Source organism: Jaculus jaculus, chromosome 3 (assembly GCF_020740685.1).
Source record: "Jaculus jaculus isolate mJacJac1 chromosome 3, mJacJac1.mat.Y.cur, whole genome shotgun sequence".
Lineage (NCBI taxonomy): Eukaryota > Metazoa > Chordata > Mammalia > Rodentia > Dipodidae > Jaculus > Jaculus jaculus.
This window is the reverse complement of record NC_059104.1, coordinates 174,474,022-174,497,204: the sequence shown is the minus strand read 5'-3', so window position 1 is coordinate 174,497,204 and position 23,183 is coordinate 174,474,022. Positions and strand designations below refer to the sequence as shown.

General features: G+C 39.3%; 1 protein-coding gene and 1 pseudogene across 1 annotated transcript; one reads left to right on the top strand and one right to left on the bottom strand.

Moving 5' to 3' along the window:
- The first annotated feature begins 7,459 nt into the window (after positions 1–7,459).
- On the top strand, positions 7,460–8,398 carry LOC123459370 (olfactory receptor 480-like). Its single transcript, XM_045145780.1, has one exon. It carries the CDS (start codon positions 7,460–7,462, stop codon positions 8,396–8,398), a length of 939 nt encoding a protein of 312 aa, XP_045001715.1.
- Positions 8,399–17,886: 9,488 nt separating this feature from the next.
- Positions 17,887–18,896, bottom strand: LOC101599706 (annotated as a pseudogene).
- Between the last annotated feature and the right edge of the window lie 4,287 nt (positions 18,897–23,183).

Below are 23,183 nucleotides of genomic sequence, written 5' to 3'. Positions count from 1 at the left end.
ATTGTCAAAATTCAACTTCACTGTATTGGAACTCACAAGAGTAAACAAGGTAGACACCATGTAGTCAAAATGATTTAATTCAAGATTACAATACTGGAAATACAAATGTTTACAATTATATACAGTCCTATATGTTACTATCTTCATTTTAATTAAAGTGCTGATTTCAAAATAGTGGAAAATTCACACGCAATTGTAGGAAATAATAACACAGGCATCCTATATGCTTTTTACCAAGTTTTCCTGACTAGCAATGTACTTCTATGTTTTAGTACATCAAACAGGATGTTGGCAGATTGGAATGATATAGTCAAGACATATAATATTTAGGTCAGCACAAGGTTCACTCAGGTTACTTTGTAGAGTCAAAAGAATTTACCTCTCTTCCTAATTCCTTCTGGAGAGAAATAATATAGTCTCTATTCTTTTAAAAAATATTTTGGAGCTGGAGAGGTGGCTTACTAGTTAAGGCATTTTCCGACAAAGCCAAAGGACCCAGGTTTGATTCCCCAGTTCCCACTCATGCCAGTTACAGGAGGTGGTGCATGCATCTGGAGTTTGTTTGCCCTTTGTCTCTCTATCTGCCTCTCTCTCTCTCCTTCTCTCTCCTATATAAAAATATTAAATGTCTTTAGAAATATTTTTATTTATTTGCCAAGGAGAGAGAAATAGAAAATGAATATAGGCACACTAGGGCTTCTAGCCACTGCAAACGAACTCCAGATGCATGCACCCCTGTGTGCATCTGGCTTACTGGGGGATGGAACCTGGGTCCTTAGGCTTTGAAGGCAAGCACCTTAACCACTTAAGCAACCTCTCCAGCCCCAAACATTTTTATGATGTCCTTTCCCCTACTCTTTCTGGTGGCTGACTACTGTACTGCAGATCTGGGTGTTAAAGATTTGCTTCCCTATTCTTTCTTCCTGAGCAAGTCTGTATCTTTATCCTCTCTCCGTGTTACAGCGCAGTGACAGGTGTAGCAAGTATCTCGTTCCTTTTCCTTTGTTTGTACCTGATCTTATCAGGATATGCCAACACTGTCAGTGCTTTGGAAAGAGGTCCTTCTTGGGATTCACTGAAAGCCTGGGACATTGGAGGGACTGTACATGCATACTTCCTAGGGAGGCATCCTTGTATTTTATACCTTCTCTTTACCTTTTAGGCTTGTGATGAGTGTGGCAAGCAGTCGTCACTTTTTCTTTGCCATAGCTCTTCAGTTCAAGCTATGCCAGTGGTATCCAAGGTGATGAGGAACTATCCCTTGAAGAAACTCACCGTAAGACTGTAAGATTTAGGACATGCGCTAAGCTCTCCTTTCCCTTTAAGCAAGAAGCCACAAGAAGTTATAAAGGCCTCTTCTTATTGCTGAGCAATGCCAAGCCGAAAAGGAAGCTGACAAGGTAAAAATGGAATTGTTTACCATGTTTTAAAGAAAGTGTTCTTGGGTTTTGGTTTTCTGGGGTTTAAGCTTGCTAGATGGATCCCAGAGTCCTCAAAAAGGTATTTTGGCACTTAAATAATTTGCTAAACTGACATTTTGTAAGCCACCAAGTGCTGGGACTCTCTTCTGCGCCGTATCACTGACATCCCTTCTCCATTCTTTTCTGTCTCTACCGCAAAGAATGATTTATGTGGTGCAGAGAATATACCCACAGTATAATTTCCCGAGTTTCCTCTCTTTACCTTTATCAAATATAACCTTAGAACACTGAGAACAATCTCTCTTCTTGGCCATCTGTGATGAAAGGAACAAAAGACAACCTGAGAAGTTAATTTCTGCTTGGACAAAGAAGGTCGAAGATGAATGCTGCAGAAAGTTTCACTGAGATTATGAGACAGTAGAAATACAGCATATAAGTTTAGCAGACAGTAAATTTTAAGGTAAAATTCTTAAAATGAACAATAATTATGTTTCCCATTGATGAAAAGCATATTTGACCAATGTATCTCTGCTACTTTCAGTTCAAGCTGATGGGTTTTGTTTTAAAGGAAAAAAAGGATACCATTCTTTCTTTTTAATTTTATTTTTAATTCCTTTTTTAATAAAGAGATTGTGGTAGCAAAAACATCAATGCACATAATTAAACCAGCATATTTGTTATAAATAAATTTCTCTCATGTCTTATATAATGATTTTAAATATTTCTGATTTTTAAAAATTTTTGTTTAATTTTGTTTATTTATTTGAGAGTGACACACACACACACAGAGAGAGAGAGAGAGAGAGAGAGAGAGAGCGAGAGAGAGAGAATTTGCGCACCATGGCCTCCAGCCACTGTGAACAAATTCCAGATGCATGAACCACCTTGTGCATCTGGCTTTCCTGGATACTGGGGAATCAAGCCTTGAACTGGGGTCCTTCGACTTCACAGGCAAGCATTTAACCACTAAACCATCTCTCCAGTCCTGATTTTCTTTCTTTTTTTTTTTTTTAATTAAGAATACGCTTAGGGCCTGGAGAGATGACTTAGCAGTTAAGACAACTGTCCACAAAGCCTAAGAAGTCATGTTCGAATCTCCAGGTCCCACATAAGCCAGATGCACAGTGATGTAAGTGCACAATGTTGCACACACACAAGGGGCACACGCATCTGGAGTTCATTCTCAGTGGCGGAGGGCCCTGGCACACTCATTCTCTCTCTCTCTTTCTCTCTCTCTCAAAATGAATAAAAAATAAATGAATAAAATAAAAAAGAATATACTCCAGGGCTGGAGAGATGGCTTAGTGGTTAAGTGCTTGCCTGTGAAGCCAAAGGACCCCAGTTCGAGGCTCGGTTCCCCAGGACCCACGTTAGCCAGATGCACAAGGGGGCGCACATGTCTGGAGTTTGTTTGCAGTGGCTGGAAGCCCTGCTGCACCCATTCCCTCTCTCTTTCTCTCTCTCTCTCTCTCTGCCTCTTTCCCTCTCTGTCTGTCGCTCTCAAATAAATAAATACAAGTAAACAAAAAAAATTAGAAAAGAATATGCTCTGTATGGACACATCATATGTTGGTACCATCATTTCTCTCCTCCCTGCCCCAATCCACTGAGAGCCCACCTTAGTGGGGTTGCTGGTATTCCTCACGGGGTTGTGGGTTATGCATGTGTGAGTAGCAGCCAGTCATTGTGGAGGAGGGCTGCCTCTGGATATATACCCTCCTGTCCTCAGGCTCTTAGGATCTTCCCTCCCCCTTTTCCACAAATTTCCCTAAGCTTTGGGGGGCGGCGTTTTAAGTCTAGTGTGACGCTCTCAGGAGCTTCTAGATTTCTGCTTTGATATGTGTTCATTATCCTCAGCCTTTGTCTCCTTCACTCTGGTGAGGACTGTCAGGCTCACCTGGGAAGCAGCGCTCTTTTTCATATCACTAAGTCCTCTGTGATTTCACCTGGGCCTTGGCTGAAGGGCAAGGGGTGGTTTATCTTCTCAGGTCTCATCACCTTCTGAAATAGAGCAGATTCTCAAGTGGAGAGTGAAGTCAGCATAACTAAATGGGAATAGCATTGTTAATTTAGAGCGGTTTTGGTGGATGTAGCCTATCTTTTAGCCAAAGACTAGTGAGAGCTTGACAATGGGTACATAATCTTGGTCTCCATGGGATTCTAACCTGGTTCCCTGTTCTAGCTATGGGTTCCTTTCCAGTGAGCTGATCTCTTAGCCAATCAGAAAGCTATAGTTTACACACCAAGGCTGTGTGTCACCATTGCACAGGTACGTATGTCTTGTCAGGCTGGTGGCTTTTGAGTGCTTAAGCCCCTGCTTGCTCTCAACGTTTTTAGCCACTTTCTCCCAGTAGCTCATGTAGCACTTTCCAGCCCCAAACGGCTGACCATCTGGGGACTGGCTCCCTTCTGGATTCCAGCTGAGACTCTCAGTGTTCTGTGTCAGCAGCCTCTGGTGTCTTCAGTAATACAGTCTTACTTTTTACCTCATGCAGGCAATCAAGTGCTTTAACAGAAGCCTGTCTTGTCTTGGGGACCTTGTAAGTCTCTCTGATCAACAGCTCAATGTGGATAGCATCTGATTTCTGGTACTGGGGATTACAGGCCAGACCCAAATACTTTAAGGTTAGGTTTTATCCCACCTTCTCCAGGGCCCTTATTACCAGATGATTCCCCCCCACATACTCCTTCTGAGGGTTATATCTTTTATTTTTCTATCAAGGAGAATTGGTTTCTATGGTACCAGTTCATTTTGTGTTTATTTCCTCCCAACCTCCCAACTCCTCCCACTGGCCCTTCTATCCCTATTGCCTGGCAATTGTATGAGTTGCCTGTCAGGTAAGAAAGCATACCACTGAATATATGTATACATATGTATACATACATACATACATACACATACATACATACACACACACACACACACACACACACACACACACACACACATATATATCTCACAACACTTGAAAAAAGGAATCCACAACATAGCTTTCCAAAATAATCCAATCTCTATTCCTGACTATTACTGAGCTAGTTGAGAAAATTTACAGGTCACCTTTCTGATCTCTTCAGCACAAGTAAAATGTTGTCCAACCATACCCCTGGCTTTCTCTCCTGTTTTTCTAACAGTGAATCTCACAATTTTAATTTCTTTTGCTCCTCATTTTTTCTGGCTCAGCAGAAGAGTAGACTTAATCATGACTAAACTCTATGCTATATAATGTAAACTTGTTCAAGTATTAAAATATAATGATGTAAGCCAGGTGTGGTTGTGTACACATTTAATTCCAGCACTTGGGAGGCAGAGGTAGGAGGACCACTGTGAGTTTGAGGCCAGTCTGAGAATACACAGTGAATTCCAGGTCAGCTAGAGTGAGACCCTACCTCAAAAAAGAAAAAAACAATGACATATATATATATATATATATATATATATATATATATATATATGAGTATATGTATATATATATGATGTGGTTGGTTTAAAAGGAAAGATAACAATGGTACACACAAATATTAAAGAAAATTGGATTTCTGTATTCATATACAATAGTGTAGACTTTAGGGCAAAGAAAGCAGCTAGATACACACAGAGTTGCTATATAATGATATTTTTTAAAATGACACAATTATGAAATGGAGAATATATTATTGATTGTCAGAAGGAACTAGGATGAGAAGTAAATTCTTGTGACTCTACAAAGTATCCTGAGCAATATTCTATGTCTTTACTATATCATTCCAAGGTGGCAATGTCCTGACTGTGATGTCCCAAAGTGTATCAGGATATTGCTAGTCAGGGAAGCTTGGTAAACAGAGTCCATATTATTATTTCCTCCAATTGCATGCAAGTTTCCAGCTATTCTAAAATTATAAATTTAATTAAAATGAAGATGGTACCATGGAGATCTGTATAGAACTGTAAGAATTTTTATTTCTAGCATTTCAGTCTTGAATTGAAATAGTTTTGACTACACTGTGTCTAACTTGCTTACTCTTATGAGTTCCAACAGAGTTAAGATGAATTTTTCAATCTGTGAGAAGTTTCGTCTACAAAGCAAATAAAAATAAATGTTAATTGAAGCTGTGGTAGACACACATTCATATGGACATATGTGTCTGTAATTTTTACAGTCCTGATGGGGTTTCAGTGGGCCTACACCTATCAAACTGTCTATCAAAAAAGTAAGTGTTATCTCAATTTTCTGGGTGCTAACTTACTCTCCGTTGGAGAATCTGCTTCTCTTTTCCAGATAGATGCAGATCCTAAGAAGAGAGCTGCCCCAACATACCTCAGAAGGGGCCCAACTGAAACTAAGGACAACTGGCGAAATAAGCAAGGGTGTTGTTTTCCTGTGAACTGGATACCAGCACAAAGGGGAAGGAGATCAATGCAGAGAAAAATCAACTCCTACCAAATCAGAGAACCAGAGCCTCAGAGGCCCCCAACACCTCAGCACTGAAGCAGACCAAAAATGAACCCAACATGGCTCAGGGAAATCTTGCGGAAGAGGGGGCGGAAAGAATGTCAGAGTTACATGTTGGGTCATGATTTTCAGAGACATTTATCATACCAATAACTGGGGGCTAACTCCACAATGCACGATCCATTTTCAATAATAAGGAGGGTCTAATGGGAGGGGGTAGATCACAGATGAGCCTAAATAATGGTACCAAACTGCCTGTATTTACTGAAAAGAAAACTAATAAATTAAATTAAAAAAAAACAAAAAAAAAACAAGTAATGTACTCAAGGGGCTGTGTCCCAAAAGACATCATTTCTTATAAGTATAGCTTTGCTTTACCTTAACAATTCTTCACCTTTTGTCCTTGTCGTTGAGTCACATACAACAATTAACAGGTAATGTTTTTTCTTTTCTTTTATGTTTGTACAGGATGCATTTCTACATTAAAAGTCAAGAGTTGGCCAATTCAATGTGTTCATCATTTGTTCAACATCCAATTATTAGTATCATCATTCATGATATTATGTACATTATCTTATTCAAAATAAAAATCCCACCAGGTAGCAGCTTTAAAACAAAAAAGGTGTTACATAGCGAATGTCAACTGTTTAAGATTTCATAGTGGTCAGTGGCAAAGCTGGAAGCTGATCCCAGGTTGGTATGGCGCCAATGCTTATGACATTTCTGTTAAACTACTGTGCACATGTCATAAAGATACTCAATTTGGCTCTTATTTTGTGTCAGATACATATATTTTCTCTAAAAGATTATGGATTTATTCAGTCTTGATCTTAGACCTGTACAAAGATAAAGATAAAGGACTTTTTGTGTTCAGGTACATAAAGCACATTATTCATGATGTCATTTGTTATTTCTCACTTACATCACATATAGCATCATTTAAGCATCTATGTTTTGAATGAAAATGTAATAAGTTTCATCCAAATATATATAACATGCAAAGGCAATGTGGACTATTTAGGAAGAGGAAGAGGAAGGAAGTGGTAATACAGAATCAAGGGAGGGAAATATGGACAAATTACAAGATAAAACTGAACAAAAATGTCATGATGAAACCTATGGCTTTGTACAAGGAATATGTGCTATTATTATATTAAAAACCAAAGAAAATGTAATAAGTTGTCTGGCTGAGCACATGGTTGTTGATACCTACTGTGTGTCTGTGTGTGTGTGTGTGTGTGTGTGCGTGCGTGCGTGTGTAGGTTCAGTTTCCTTAATATTGAATTCTTGTAAGAAAAAATAAGTTTTCCTCCTATTTTAATTGATCATTACTATTCATGAAACCTAAACCACATGAAAAACATATTGGAATGTGTCAAATTTAAACAGAAAACATTCCTAATAATTATAGATAATACATCAATGATATTTATTTTATTAAGTTCTTACACAAGATACTACATAAAAATATTTCCCAGAAAGTTAGTAAACAAGTTAGTATGTTTTGTAATTTATATTATATGGCTATTGTGCTAATAGGTATTTAAAACTGTTGTCTGCTCTAATTTTTGCTGATTTTTCTTTCAGTGGACACCATTCCTGATACTGATGGGGACTGAAAACTACACAATTGTTACAGAGTTCCTTATTTTGGGATTAGCAGAAGATGCTACAGTTTGTGCCATTTTATTTTCTGTGTTTCTAGGAGTCTATTCTGTCACCTTAGTGGGTAATGTCAGCATAATCATGCTCATCAGGAAAAGCCCCAAGCTGCACACCCCAATGTACCTTTTCCTCAGCCATTTGGCCTTTGTCGACATTGGGTACTCCTCATCAGTCACACCAGTCATGCTCGTGGGCTTCCTCCACAAAGGAACTTCTGTCCCCGTGGCTGGCTGTGCGGCTCAGCTCTGTTCTGTGGTGATGTTTGGGACAGCTGAATGTTTCCTCCTGGCTGCCATGGCCTATGACCGCTACGTGGCCATCTGCTCACCCCTGCTCTACTCCACACAAATGTCCTCCAGAGTCTGTTTTCTCCTGGTGGGGGCTTCTTACCTTGGTGGAAGCGTGAATGCTTGGATATTTACTGGCTGTCTACTAAACCTGTACTTTTGTGGACCAAATAAAATCAATCACTTCTTCTGTGACTATTCACCACTCTTGAAGCTCTCCTGTCTTCCTGATTTGACTTCTGAAGTAATTCCAGCCATCTCTTCTGGATCCATCATTGTGGTCACTGTGTTTGTCATTGCTCTGTCTTATGTCTACATTCTTTTCTCCATCCTGAAGATGCGCTCCACGGAGGGCCGCCAGAAGGCCTTCTCCACCTGCACCTCCCACCTCACAGCGGTCACTCTCTTCTTTGGGACCATCACGTTCATTTATGTGATGCCCAAGTCCAGCTACTCCACTGACCAGAACAAGGTGGTGTCTGTGTTCTACACGGTGGTGATCCCCATGTTGAACCCCCTCATCTACAGCCTGAGAAACAAGGAGGTGAAAGAGGCCATGAGAAAATTGATGGCTAAAATTCATTGGTGGTTCTAAATGATCAGAATTTACTAATAAAAAGTAAGGACCTCTCTTGCAGGTGAAAGGAAAATGCTTAGTTACATTTAATATTATATATATAATATTATAAACATAAGTTTTATTATTTAATTATCAAGAAATTTTTTGTGTAAAAATAATATTGATTTGCTAAGACAGGAGTCTTTGTTACTTCTTATTGAGTTTTTTTTTTTTAATTCAAAGGTTGTAATCTTATTTCCTCTTTCCCCCAGTACAATTCGGGTGAGGGACTTTCTTGGTGTGCTTACTTGTCATCATTATGGGGAACAAGCAATGTCAACTAGTCACTGTAGTGGAGGAGGACATGATGCATCAGGCTATATCCATCTACCCTGAATCTCTTACATTCTTTCTGCTCCCTCTTTTACCATGTTCCCTGAGCCTTGGCGGGCACAATGGAGGTCTGATTTAGTGTTGAGCTCTCTCAAGCCTCTGTATCTTTGTTTTGATGAGGTTTGAGTGATGACAGTGTCTGATGCCATCTGTGATCTTTGAATGCTTTTAGGATTATCATCGTGGAAGCATCAAAAATTCCTTGAATAAGAATAGCATTGTTATCCAATATTAATCCGACAGACATGACCTTCGTGCTCTGTGAAGGTGGTGCAGTTATTGGAATGCTGCTGTTACCTGTTTCCTGAGCCTGACCAATAGGATTCCTCTGTGTTATGTGAGCTTGATCCAGCCAACTCAGGAGATACCTGAAAGCAGCCCTTAGATACAAACTCCTCTTTTAGGAATCTGTTGCACCAACCCTTAAATGATGCACTCACAAACATCCCAGCAGGGACTAATTGGGATGACCCCACTTTTATGAAGATGAAGTGGGGATACTGTATTCCTAGGTCATTTTAATCACATAAACTATACAGCACACTTCTGTAGTGTTTTTGTTTGTTTGTATTTTTGAGGTAGGATCTTGCCTCAGCCCAAGCTGACCTGGAATTCACTATGTAGTCTCATGGTGGCCTCAAACGAATGATGATCCTTCTACCTCTACCTCCTAAATTCTGGGATTAAAGGCGTGCACCAACACATGTGGCCTATAGTGTCTTTTAAGCAATTTGTTTCCTCATTGCCTCAGAAAATTCTTTGTTTTTTATGCATAATTTTACTTGCAATGTTGCAATAGTCTTAGGAATATTTCACTGGAAAAAGACAATTTTTTATTTTCTAGAATTTAAAGTAATTTGTGTTATTATGAACCCTATCATTTGACAATTTTTGTTTGTTTGTTTGTCTGTTTGTTTTTCGAGGTAGGGTCTCACTCCAGCTCAGGCTGACCTGGAATTCACTATGTTGTCTCAGGGTGGCCTCAAACTCATGACAACACTCCTACCTCTGCCTCTCGAGTGCTGGGATTAAAGGCGTGCACCACCATGCCCAGCTTTTATGAACCCTGTCAATGCTTATGTATCAATTGTCTTTTCTTTGTAAATATGTTTTTAATAAAAGTATAACATTTTATGGACCCTATTTTTTCTTTACTAAAAATTTAATCATCATATTACTCTTAATACATATCATATTTCAGGATTTTACTACTTAATTATAAATCATTATTCTGCAGTGTTCAATAATTATTCCAATTTCCTCAAGTGTTGGAAAAGTATCTCTCACATTTCTGGATGTTTGTATTTCACCAGTTTTAGTAGAGTTTTGAAAGTTTGGGGTCAGACGTGGTGGCACATGCCTTTTATCCCAGTCCTTGGGAGTCAGATGTAAGAGGATTGCTGTGAGTTTCAGGTCACTCTGAGGCCACACAGTAAATTCCAGGTCAGCCTGAGCTACAATGAGACCCTACCTTGGAAAAACAAAGAAAATTGAATGCTTGGTTGGACTCTCCTATACTTACTTCTCTAGCCTTTGCCAATAGTATTTAAATATAAAATGTGAATTCAATATTTTTTGCTCAAAATAATTTTTTAGTCTTTCCTGAACTAACCCCCTAAGTAAAATATATCAAAGAACCCATTTATGAACAAGCATGCCATGTATACATGCCACATGAACGTCATGGAGGAAGTTAGTCTCTCTCTTGGATGCTTGTCCCATACCCACAGGAATTTGCTAACTGACTTGTCTCAGTACACATGAATTTTTATTTCCACCAGAGATTAGTGAAAAACATAAAATTAAATGTTTATCTCACTTTGGAATGATATAACAGCACACAAATGAGGATTATTTCTACCTGCAGCCTTTCTATAGTTCATGTCCGGTTATCCTTATGTGATTTGTAGCCCATCACTCCCTATGACTGAAAGCAAAATAACCCTGGGCTGGAGAGATTGCTTAATGGTTAAGGCACTTGCCTATGAAGCCTAAGGACTCAGGTTCAATTCCCCAATACCCACATAAGCCAGATGCACAAGGTGGCACATGTGTCTGAAGTTCGTTCATTTTCAGTGGCTAGAGGACCTGATGTGCCCATTCTCTTTCCCTCTGTCTGCTAGTCTCTCACTCTCTCTTTAATAAGTAAAAAAAAAAAAAAAAAATTAGAATAACCAATGATAACTCCTAAGGCAGTAAGTTGCAGGTGATATATTTCAAGGATCCACATTGCTTAAGCTTGATATTTTAGACTTATAAAATCTTAACTTCAGTTTTTCCTCATCATCTGTCTGTATTTGATGTTCTCTACATAGGCTTAGCTGATTACCTAGGTATAGAGAAGGCACAGAGATATAATTATCTTATCTAGATTAAGATTGTGGTAGGGGAACAGGATAATGGGAAAGATCAAGATGGTTAGGAGAATATATAGATAAATAAGTGTGTGTGTGTGTGTGTGTGTGTGTGTGTGTGTGTGTGTGTGTGTAAATCATGATTTTGGTGTAGCACAGAATGTAGTATAGTAGGAAGGAACATGAGAGTATGAATGGATTCCCAGTACCCACATAAAGCCAGATGCACAAAGTGGTGCATGCGTCCAGAGCTCATTTGCAGTGGCTACAGGCCCTAGCATTCCCATTATTTCTCTATCTGCTCCCCTCTCTCTCTAAAATAAATGAATAAATATTTTTTTAAGTTGCATGGAGGCACACAAGGAGAAGGCAGTATCTTGGTAGACTCCTCACATTCTATAGAAGTCTTGGTAGGATATTTTCCACATGTATCTCTAGATTAACTTTTCTTTGGAGTTCCCCTCATCCAAATTAGTCAAAATACTGTAATTGTTGAATACCTAACCTAGAACAGAGTATTTCAAGTAGGCCCTGGCATAATGACAGTCCCACTGATTCAACTGGTTATCTGGTGGTGGGTTGATCCATCCTGATAAATGTAGCTGAGATAAAACCTGCAAGTTTGTCTTGTTATCTTGCAGAATTTTAAATAAACCTTCAGGAAAACTATGGTCATCATTTTCAAGAGGAGGAGGAAGGAGGTTACTCTTACATTAAACAATATACTATGTTAGTTTCCTACTGGTGCTATAAGAAATTACTACAGTTCAGTGGCTTGAGGCAGTAGGCAGTATACATTATTTATGTCCTATTTATGAATGCCATAAGTCTTACATAGCTGTCACTGGGTCAAAAAGATATTACTTTGGCCTTTTGAAATTCTAGAATTCAACATGTAGCTTAGTTCAGACTTCTTTCTCTGTATTTAAAACCAGCAAAGTTACATGTCTATTTTTTCTTTTTTTCTTTTTTTTTTTTTTTTACTCATATATGCTCTTAACTGACACTCTTTAGTCACTGCCATCTACTTTTAATGGTGTTTTTTATTGCATTGGACCCACTTAAATATTCTGTGTTGTCAGCTCAAGATAATCCTTAATTTCATCCACAGCCTTAATTCTTGCCTCCCAAGTAATCTAGCATATTGCTTATGGAGGATAATTGTTCCTTGGAAATCTTAAAAAGCAATTGTTATGTCTACAGCATTCATTCTTTTTTGTTTGTTTGTTTTCTTTTTTAAAATTTTATTTATTTGAGAGCAACAGACAGAGAGAGAAAGAGGGAGAGAGAGTATGGGTGCGCCAGGGCTTCCAGCCACTGCAAATGAGCTCCAGACGCGTGCACCCCCTTGTGCATCTGGCTAACGTGGGTCCTGGAGAATCGAGCCTCGAACCGAGGTCCTTAGGCTTCACAGGCAAGTGTTTAACCACTAAGCTATCTCTCCAGCCCTGTTTGTTTGTTTTCTTGAGGTAGGGTCTCGCTCTAGCCTAGGCTGACCTGGAATTCACTATGGAGTCTCCAAGTGGCCTCAAACTCACAGTGATCCTCCTACCTCTGCCTTCTGAGTGATAAAATAAAGGCATGCACCACCGAATTACACAAATTAAAATGCACAATTCTTAAATGCATAATTATTAGCTGCCAACAAGAGCATAAACCTACATAAGTCAAGCACCCATCATGATATGGAACATTACCATGTGCCCTAAAATTCCCTCATATCCTTCTCCAGTTAGACTTTGATCCCACCTCAGTGAAACATTCATTAATCTGATTATTTTTCACTATGGATTAATTATAACTTTTTCTGCAGAGATTTGAATAGCATGACCTTTTTCTTGTTCCTAAAAAGTAGAGCATTGTGGTGCATGCTTTAAATCCCAGCACAGATGGAAGTAGGAGGATCACTGTGAGTTTGAGGCCACCTTGAGACTCCATAGTGAATTCCAGGTCAGCCTGGGTTAGAGAGACCCTACCTTGCAAAGGAAAAAATCATAATAAACAAACAAATAAAAGTAAAAATATTGTTTTAAAATGTTCCTAAAATTAATGCACATTGTACTATCAATCCTTCATGTCCTTTGTTACTGAATTGTATTTCATTGTGTAAATATAGCAACACAGTTGACCCTTCTATGAATGGAGATGTGAATTGTTTCCATTTCATTGTAAAAATAAAGCTTTAGGGGCTAGAGAGATGGCTTAGCAGCTTAAGCGCTTGCCCGTGAAGCCTAAGGACTCCAGTTGGAGGCTGGATTTCCCAGGCCCCACATTAGCCAGATGCACCAGTGGGCTCACGCATCTGGAGTTCGTTTGCAGTGGCTGGAGGTCCTGGTGCGCCCGTTTTCTCTCTTTATCTGCCTCTTTTGCTCTCTCTCACTCTCAAATAAATAAACAATTTTTTTTTTAAAGCTGGCTTTAAAGTAGAAGATAATAGTAATAATAACTCAGTAGAAAAAAAAACAATGAAACTTCAAGCTATTTCTTTGAAATGAAAACTAAAAGCTTATGTCATGAAATTTATATTAGAGTCCCCAATAAATATAATTTTATTGCCCGTAATTCTGTAGAAATTTCCTGCATCTCTCTATATGTTGATTTGGCTATGCAGGAGACATTGCTAAGATTCTACTAATTTTTGACTCAGCAACTTTTCCCCCATTGAATTATAATCTTGAAATTAGGAAAAGAAATTAATAAGTGAAAACAAAATAGAGTCATCTAAGTCCCAAATGTGTAATAATGCAAATTTTTTTGTTTTGTTTTCTGAGGTAGGGTCTCACTCTAGTTCAGGCTGACCTGGAATTCACTGTGTAGTCCCAGGGTGGCCTCAAGCTCATGGTGATCCTCCTACCTCTGCCTCCTGAGTGCTAGGATTAAAGGCATGCACCAACATGCCCAGCAAATATTTTAATAAATAAGTTAAAGAAATGTGGGGGAAAAACTCAAATTGAAAGGATCAGCAGTAAATCATAAAGTGTATGATAGATTTGGTTAGGCAAAGAGTTGGATATATGAGGGAACTTTAGCTGTATCTTATGAAAGGTAAATGCCCCTGTGTGGGTAAACATTCTGTTTAAAAAAAAAAATAGATTTACTAGGGCTAGAGAGATTGCTCAGTGGTTAAGGCACTTGCCTACAAAGCCTAAGGACCTGGGTTCAGTTTCCCAGTACCTGCATAACGCCAGATGCACAAGGTGGCACATGCATGTGGAGCTCATTTACAGTGGCTGGAGGACCTGGTGCACCTATTTTCTCTCTCTCTCTCTCTCTCTCTCTCTCTCTCTTTGTTTCAAATAAATAAATAAAATTAATTTTAAAATATTTTTAAATTAATTTTATTTATTTATGAGAATGAGAGAACAGGGCAAGCCAGTGACTCTTGCCCCTGTAAATAAACTTCAAATACATTCAGCACTTTTTGCATTCAGCCTTATGTAAATTCTAGGAAATCAAAACCAGGTCAGTAGGCTTTGCAAGCAAGAGCCCTTAACCACTGAGCCATCTCCCTAGCCCTGATTACACATTCTTGAAGATGTAGTTAGTTCTTTCTGCTAGGTCAGAAAATGAGTGTGGCAGGGAGGGGAGGGCCTTCCTAACCCTAACACACGCACACTGTGAATGCCTGGGTCTTCAAACAACCCTGGCTTCAATATAGTTTTATTAGCTTTGTGTATGTGATCCCACTTGTAGGTTTTTCAAGAGGCTAGTATTCCCAACATGAAAATATGGTATTTCTACAAAAATGTTAGTAAGAAACTATGCAAGGGTAAAATTAAGAAATTATATTTATAGGATCAAAACATATGTAGGTATAACTGATAAAAGTAATGTACATCTTAAGCAAATTGAAAACTATAAATCACTATAAAGTATTTTTTCTCTTTACTTATGTAAAATTATATATTTATATAGAATTGTATTACATGAATTATATTCATGTTTTCATTTAGAGATAAGTGAAACACTTCCTTCATCTGTTTCTCTAACATTTCATTCTCTCGCAGTCTTCCTATCTACACAGGGAAAATTTTTAAGTAAATGTCATCATGCTAGAGGTGGTGGATCACAAACATAATCATCAATATTCTTGTTGATTATCAGACTTTGTCTTGAACTTTATAAGCACAAAGATAAAACTCAAAGTCTGCTTCTCAAAGAACTAGCAACCTATTGTGAAAAACAAATCTATATAAATTTATTTGCTTGACAAAGAAAGAGGGAGTGAGAGAGAGAGAACGGGTACGCCAGGGCCTCCAGCACTGCAAATGAACTCCAGACTCATGCACCCCCTTGTGCATCTGACTATCATGGGTCCTGGAGAATTGAACCTGGGTCCTTTGGCTTTGCAGGCAAATGCCTTAACTGCTAAGCCATCCCTCCAGCCCCTATATCTATATAATTTTACAATCACTATTCTATTGACTAGTACATATATAGAGTTTAAAAATGTGCTATAAGAGAAAAGAAGGTTGAGAAAGAAAGAAACAAAGGAAACTAAATTGTAAAGGTCAAAAAATGTGGAAGGTGGTTTGCTGCAGGATGCTTCTTGGTTCACTGCTTCTCAGGGTTTGGGTTTGGTGTGTAACTTGCTGTTGAAGCAGCCATCAATTAGCTGTAAATTGTAACTCTTCAGGTAAGTCACCTGCAGCTTGCAGCATCTGCCTCAGTGAAGACAGGATCACAACAGCCTTCATGGGTGTGAGCTCCTGCTCTGAAACATAGCTGTCAAGCATCAAAGTCCTAGAGATAGGAATGCCTAGCATTCTATGGACATTCTATGGACATTAATTAACTGGCTTTGAGAAGTCATGTGTTTTTTCATGTTTAAAAATCATTGTCAAGGAGGCTGAAGAGATGTCTCAGCAGTTAAATTGCTTGCCTGCAAAGCCTAAGGTTCTGGGTTCAATTCCCCAGTACCCACGTAAAACCAGATGCCCAAGGTGGTGCATGTGTCTGGAATTCATTTGCAATGGCCAGAAGCCTTGGAGCAGCTGCCACTCATTCTCTCTCTTTCTCTTTCTATCTCTGCCACTTTCTTTCTCCCTCATAACTTTTTTTTTTATTTTTTATTTATTTATTTGAGAGTGACAGACATAGAGAGAAAGACAGATAGAGGGAGAGAAAGAATGGGCGCGCCAGGGCTTCCAGCCTCTGCAAACGAACTCCAGACGCGTGCGCCCCCTTGTGCATCTGGCTAACGTGGGACCTGGAGAACCGAGCCTCGAACCGGGGTCCTTAGGCTTCACAGGCAAGCGCTTAACCGCTAAGCCATCTCTCCAGCCCCCCTCATAACTTTTTTTAAAAAATAAGAAAAACGTCATTTTTAAGAACCTCAAAGGACCCAGGCCAGGTTAGATTACCTCAGAACCCACATAAGCCAGATGCACAAGGTGGCTCATTCTGTAACAGTGAATTTAAAGCTATATGGCTTCATAATTAATTTCATCCAGTCTTCATGAGAAGTTATTTCTCTTCATCTAAATCAATTTAAAAGAATCTGAATTATTTGTTCCTGAGAATCTAATCAAATTAACACTTAAGCCTCCAGATCTAATGTTCTAGGGCGGGGAAACAGGAAGAATATGATACTGACAGATTTCTCAAAAAATGTCCATAGAAATTGATATCTTAAAAATGTCAATTGATTTGGGGATTATATTTTGTCAATTTCCCTATGAATTCATCCATTCTATTCTAATTTACAGTTTTTTAATTAGAATTGAGCAAATTATTCTCTTCCGTTGACTTTAATTTTTCAGTATTGTGATCATAATTTATTCTCAGTTTTAACTTGATATGTTTGTACTTTATCCTTTCAGTTAAGCACACCATTAATCTTTCTCTTTTTTCTTTCCTCTCCTTTTTTCTTGCTTACTTTCTTGCTCTTGTCTTTATTGGCTCTCTGTAGTATGATAATTTTCTCTTTTATCAATATTACTATTAACAAGGAAACACCGTGTTTAAAGTATTTTTGTATGTATATGTGTGTGGTATGCATGTATATGCATTGTGCATGCATGCTCATATGTGTGTGGGTGCATGTATATGCACATAGGTTCATGTGCATGTGTTCTTGTGTGTATGTGGGGGCCAGATGTTCAGTTGAGTATCCTCCTCAGTCACTCTCTACCTTATTTCTTGAGACAGGATTTCTGGTTAAACCTAGATCTCTCTGATTCAACCAGACTAGTTGGCCATTGAGTCACAAGGATTCTCTGTCTCGGTTCCCTTCTGCATTGCTAGGATTACAGGCATGTGCTATCTTGCCCAACATTTTACATGGTTGCTGGGAATCTGAACTCAGGTTTGTTTTTTTTTTTAAGATTTATTTATTTATTAGAGACAGAAGGAGAGAGAGAGAGTGAGAATGGGCATGCCAGGGCCTCCAGCCCTGCAAATGAACTCCAGACACATGCGCCACCATGTGTATATGGTTTACATGGGACCTGGAGAATTGAACCTGGGTCCTCAGACTTCGCAGGCAAGTGCCTTAACCACTAAGCCATCACTCCAGCCCTGAACTCAGGTTTCTATGATGGCATGGCAAGTACTTTACCACTAATTTTACCCACTAATTCATTCCTCCATTCCTCCAAAGCATTTTTACTATGTTCACTGAATGACTGTGTGTATGTACACATGCATACATGACAATATTTCAAAACATTTTTAAACTGCATCCTGTCTGTAGTAGGAAAATGATCAAAGTCATTTCATAGACAAGACAGGCAATGTGATAACACTTTAATTATTTTGTATATTAAGTAGTGATTTTTACTTGAAATGACAAGATTTTTTTTTCCCACTGCTGTTTATCAATGAATTGTCAGTGATTTTTTTTTTTAAATGTTCGGGGCTTTTTTATTTGTCAAGTGAGGCATGATTTTAATTACACTGCCTAGCACTTTCCTCAGAGCTGTCTGCATTTCTTTGTTTCTCAGGCTGTAGACAATGGGATTGAGCAGAGGTGTCAGTACCGTGTATGTGACAGCCATCAGCATGTCTTCTCTGAAGGAGTCGCTGTTTCTGGGCTTCAGGTAGACAAAGCTGGCAAATCCGTGGGAGGAACACGTGGAGAAGGCCTTATACCTCCCCTTCGCAGAAGGTATTTTCACAAGCAGGGAGCCAATGAAGACATAGGAGATCATAATTAAAATAAAGCTGCCCACCAACACAAAGGCAGAGAGCACAAGAATCGTGATTTCGTGACGGGGTGTGTAATCCCAGGCAAGGTGAACCACAGGTGAGATGTCGCAGAAGAAGTGCTGGATACTGTTGGAGTCGCAGAAAGACAAGTTAAACACGGTGGCGGTGATGCCTAGAGAAATCAGGCATCCGAGGACACGGGAGGCCGCCAGGAGCCGAAGGCAGACCTCGGGGGTGACGGCGGAGTGGGAACGCAGGGGGCTGCGGATGGCCGTGTGGCGGTCGTAGGACATGGCACACAGGACCAAGCAGTCGTTGGCGGCCAAGCCGAAGAAGAAGAGCATCTGCGTGGCACACTCGGGGAGGGAAATGGTCTTGCTCGCTGACAGCAGGTCCGCCAGCATGCGGGGCACGATGACCATGGTGGCGCAGGTCTCAGAGAGAGACAGGCCGAAGAGGAAAATGTACATGGGCTTGTGGAGGCTGCGGCTGAGCCTGATGGCCACCATTATGCACGCATTTGCTAGAAGGATGGCCACGTGGGAGAGGAAAATCACGACACAGAGCAGATGCTGCAGCTCTGGGAAGCTGGAGAATCCCCACAGAAGGAACGTGCTCACCGCCGTGCGGTTGCCCATCCTCCTGCTGCGGGCAAGTCAGGAGTCTAAGTGACAGCAATGATCAGGTACAAACCCCTTAGAGCGAGCCCGCGTCTCTTCTTGGAATCTGCTCACAGGAGTAGCTTACCTTTTTTTTTTTATTATTATTATTATTCTGGATATGCAAGGAGGAAATAAATATATAAAAAATATAAAAACTCTCATCCACTGGATTTTGATATGCCACACATTTCAAAAACTGGTTTTTTTTTGGGGTGGGGGGATGGAGAGATGGCTCAGCAGTTAAGGCACTTGCTTGCAAAGTCTAATGACCAGATTAGTTCCCTAGTACACACATAATGCCAGATGCACAAGGTGGCATATGCATCGTTTGCAGTGGCTAGAGACCCTGGGGTACCCATTCTTTCTCTCTCTGTATGTCTCACTGCTGTCTGTCTCTCTGCTTGCAAATGAATAAATAAAAATACTTTTAAAAGCTATTTTTGACCTCTGAGACTCAAATGTGCTTAGTAAACTATTGATAGAAGGAATAAACTCATTCAATTACTTACCTTAAAGTTAATATATCATTTAGAAATTCTACGGAGACCAGCAATGATTTTCAAAAGACTGTTCACTTTTATTCAGTACAATTCCACTTTGGTTTGTGTACTACACCATGCAATGACTCCAAAGATGAGATTCTGTGACAATGATTACGTAAGATTATTAGAGGAATTTAGCATATGATAACCTCTGAGTTCTTATGTTTGTCAGTAATTAAAGCTAAAGATATAAAATTGTTTTTAATATAGTAGTTCTTTAAACATAGCAGTGATTTTTTTTTTAAGTCCTTAAGATCTTCTCACTGACGTTCTTTTCCAAGTGTGTAAGATAATATAGGAAGCTAAGCAGGAGTTGATCTTAAAGGGACTGTGTCATTCCAAAATTGCAAATTGTGGTCATAATGGTCTGACCAAATTTTGAAATTTTAGCATAATCTCCTAGACATTTTCTAGCTGGTAGAGTCAAATGGTTTTCTTTGCAGTACAGATATTAAAAGGAAAAAAGAAAACCTTAAATTCGTCAGATCAATTTTGCCAGACGTATTTCTATTTTGACTGGCAGACAACCATTGGAAGAGGTGGCAGAAAATTACTATAAAGACTGTCCATAAAATTTTGAATTTTTTGCTTTAGTTACTGTTAAAGATAAAGGCAAAGAAATTTAACAAAGCCAGGTGGAAAAATGAAGATGTTGGGAGAAATAAAGAAATGCTGGCTGGTAATTAGTCTATAAGATTCATAAAGATTAAATAAAAGATTGTGAGAGACCAGTCTGCTGCTATTTGAAGAGAAGCCATTTTCTATTTTTTTATCTTGGTTTGAGATACCCTGTGTATGATGAGGAGAGATACTTAGACAGAGGATAGAATGGCAATCTGTAAGCAGCACATGGAGATTGGGGAAGAGAACCCCACAGGTGCAGGCTACCGCTGAAGCAAAGACCCTAGTGTGGGCAACATCTACTCAAGCAGTCTGCCCTCTGAGGCTCAGGGAGTATCTTTAAGACCACCCACACAGACTCTTTCCTCTGAGGTTTCCCAATCTACTTGCCTCTAAAGGAAAAATTCTTCCCTTTCCTTATTGATTTGACTACCATTTTCTTTGTATGATCCCCTGACTCCAGAGCTACAAAACGAGTTCTTCGCTGGCTTTCAGGTGCACACCTGTAATACTCGCACCTCTGAGCCTGAAGCAGGAGCCAGCTTGCACTAAATGAGTGCCTAAAGAAAAACAAATAAATGAGCAAATAGATGAACCACCAAAAACACTCTCAGATTTCTTTGGGCACATCTTCGGGTGCCAAAATTTTTTCAGGTAACAGAATACCAGAGTTTAGAGCATAACTGGCCATCTTCCCCCACACACTAGAGTTTCCTACTTGTTATTTACAGATGCATCAGAATGCTGCCAATAAAAAGTCACTCTTTACACCTTTCATATATCTTATCCAAGTAATTCACTTCATTATTGCAGAACTGTGCGATTTTTCTGACACTTGGACTTTATTTGGAGTCCCTTCTGTGGTTCCCCTTTATCTGTTACACAGGGAGAGTGTGTGTGCCTCCTCTCCCCAGTGCCACCTTCCACTTCTACCATGTTCATGTCAAATATAGACGCTCCCTGGTCTATTACAGTAGATGCTTTTTAGGATCACCAAGCTTACAAGGTGAATAGTACAAATCACTTCTAATCTTTACTGAATGTTTCAATTACACAATTCTCACATATTCTCACAGCTACCTCAATAAATAAATCCCTTACTTGCAATTAGGAAACTATGGCTCAAAAAGGTATTTTATTAGCCAGAAGTGATGCAGGTAGTGAGTATACCTGAATGGTTTATTTACAGCAAGGTATTAGGAATCCAGGAAACAATTTACATGGTTAATTATTACAAAGCCTCCCCAAGTTCAAGTGCCCTATCATGATCTTAAGGTCTTTCTTACCCGTCCTCATTCTTGCCACATCTTTTCTTAGCTCTTCTACTTTGTACATGCTACTTTCTCAAAATTAAAATGTTCTTTTTGCCTGCTAAAAACAGCTCTTTTGAAAGAAAGTAATTCAAACGCCACTTCCCCTTAGAAGCTTCACTAGGTAGCTGCGGCTCTGTCCTTCATATCTGCTGGATTCGCATGCCACTGTATAGGGATGGGATTGTTTTACAAGACCGACTCCTATACTGAACAAGTCTTGAGTAAAGTTTTATATACCCCCGTTTTCAGCCTTTCAGCCTAAGCTGAATGAGGAGAACATTGACTAGTACTATGTCAATTACCATAGAGGAAAAAAATCTGAAATCTCATATTCTGCAGAAATCCTTCCATACGCAATATTTCGTTTCACTTGCTAATTCCTCCCAAAGGTATTATTTGTTCTCTTTTGTCTTTACTGTATTTAAATGCTACTGGAATAGTTGGATGCCCTCTGAACAGATTTTAAAAATCAGGTCACAGGGCTGGAGAAGTGGCTTAGCAGTTAAGGTGTTTGCCTGCAAAGACAAAAGACCCAGGTTTGATTTCCCAGGACCCACATTAGCCAGATGTACAAGGGGGCACACGAGTCACATAAAGATGTGGGTGTAAGGATGGGTGCCTGAGGGGGAAGTTACTACTGTTGTTTGGATAAATGCGTATGTTGTACCCATCAAGTTGCACTCACACGTATGTCCACAGACTAGTGCTGCTCTTCGCTTTGGTGGGAGATGCTACTTTCTGAAGACGGTAGTGACTGCTCAGGGGAATCAAAACTAAAGTGCTGAGAATAAGTGATTGTTGAGTGCTCAGCACTAAATAAGGCAGCTCCATCACAATCCCTATCTGGCAAAGCTTAAACATTGTAGAAAAAGGGATGGAAAGAAGGTAAGAGCCAGAGGATAGGAAGAAGTACTCTGGAATGCCATATTCTAGATATAAAGTGGCCATGGCATTCATGACCTCAGAGCAGCTATCATGACCTGCACAAAACCAGCATAATAATATTGGACCCATCAATATTCTGTCGTGACTGATGGATGAAACAGACATCAAGATAGAAGAAGGACCAGTTGAAAGAAGAGGGGGTTTGTTGGAAGGAGGCTTGGGGTAGGAGAACAAAGGACAGTAATAGGAGGAGAATATGATCAAAATAAACTCATCTATAAAACAAAACAGAACAGAGCAGCTGCTTTATAAATCCTTACTTAATTGAATTTATGAACAGCAATGAAAACAAAATTATCTTAAGGTTTCAACAGTGGTTGTACAGAGCCTAGGAGAAAGAAGCTATCCTCTTCATATTTTGGACATTACCTTATTTCCAGTGTTATCAATTCACTCAATTTAAAAGTGGCTTTCCACCTAGAGGCAATTCAGAACAGCGAGAAGAGCTTTTTCAAGGTAATCCATGCCACATACCCACCCAACACAGGTGTGTGACAAGCCTCTCCTTGAAATCAATCACAGTTAAGCATAGCTGTGAATCTGGTTGACAGACTGGGCTGTGGACACTCTTGTGTATGTCAGTGTAAGTTCTGACTCCCTCATTCTATTTAAGTCCAGCTGGGATAGAAGGTAAGGCAGTATAACATGCAACATTGGGTTCTTGTTTGTTTTTCCCAAGTCTCACAATCTTCCACATCTGCATTTTTTGCCTTAATTTTGCATTGCTATCTGTTTTCACATCTTTAAAGCTTTTCAGAGGCAATTTTTAAAAATCCCTTGTTCTACCAAGAAATAAAGACTTAATAGCATTATTAATTTACAGCTTACCTGTGTCCATAATT

Bases quoted from the DNA above. Each gene is read 5' to 3' on its own strand.
- LOC123459370 (XM_045145780.1), top strand. From the start codon at position 7,460: ATGGGGACTGAAAACTACACAATTGTTACAGAGTTCCTTATTTTGGGA.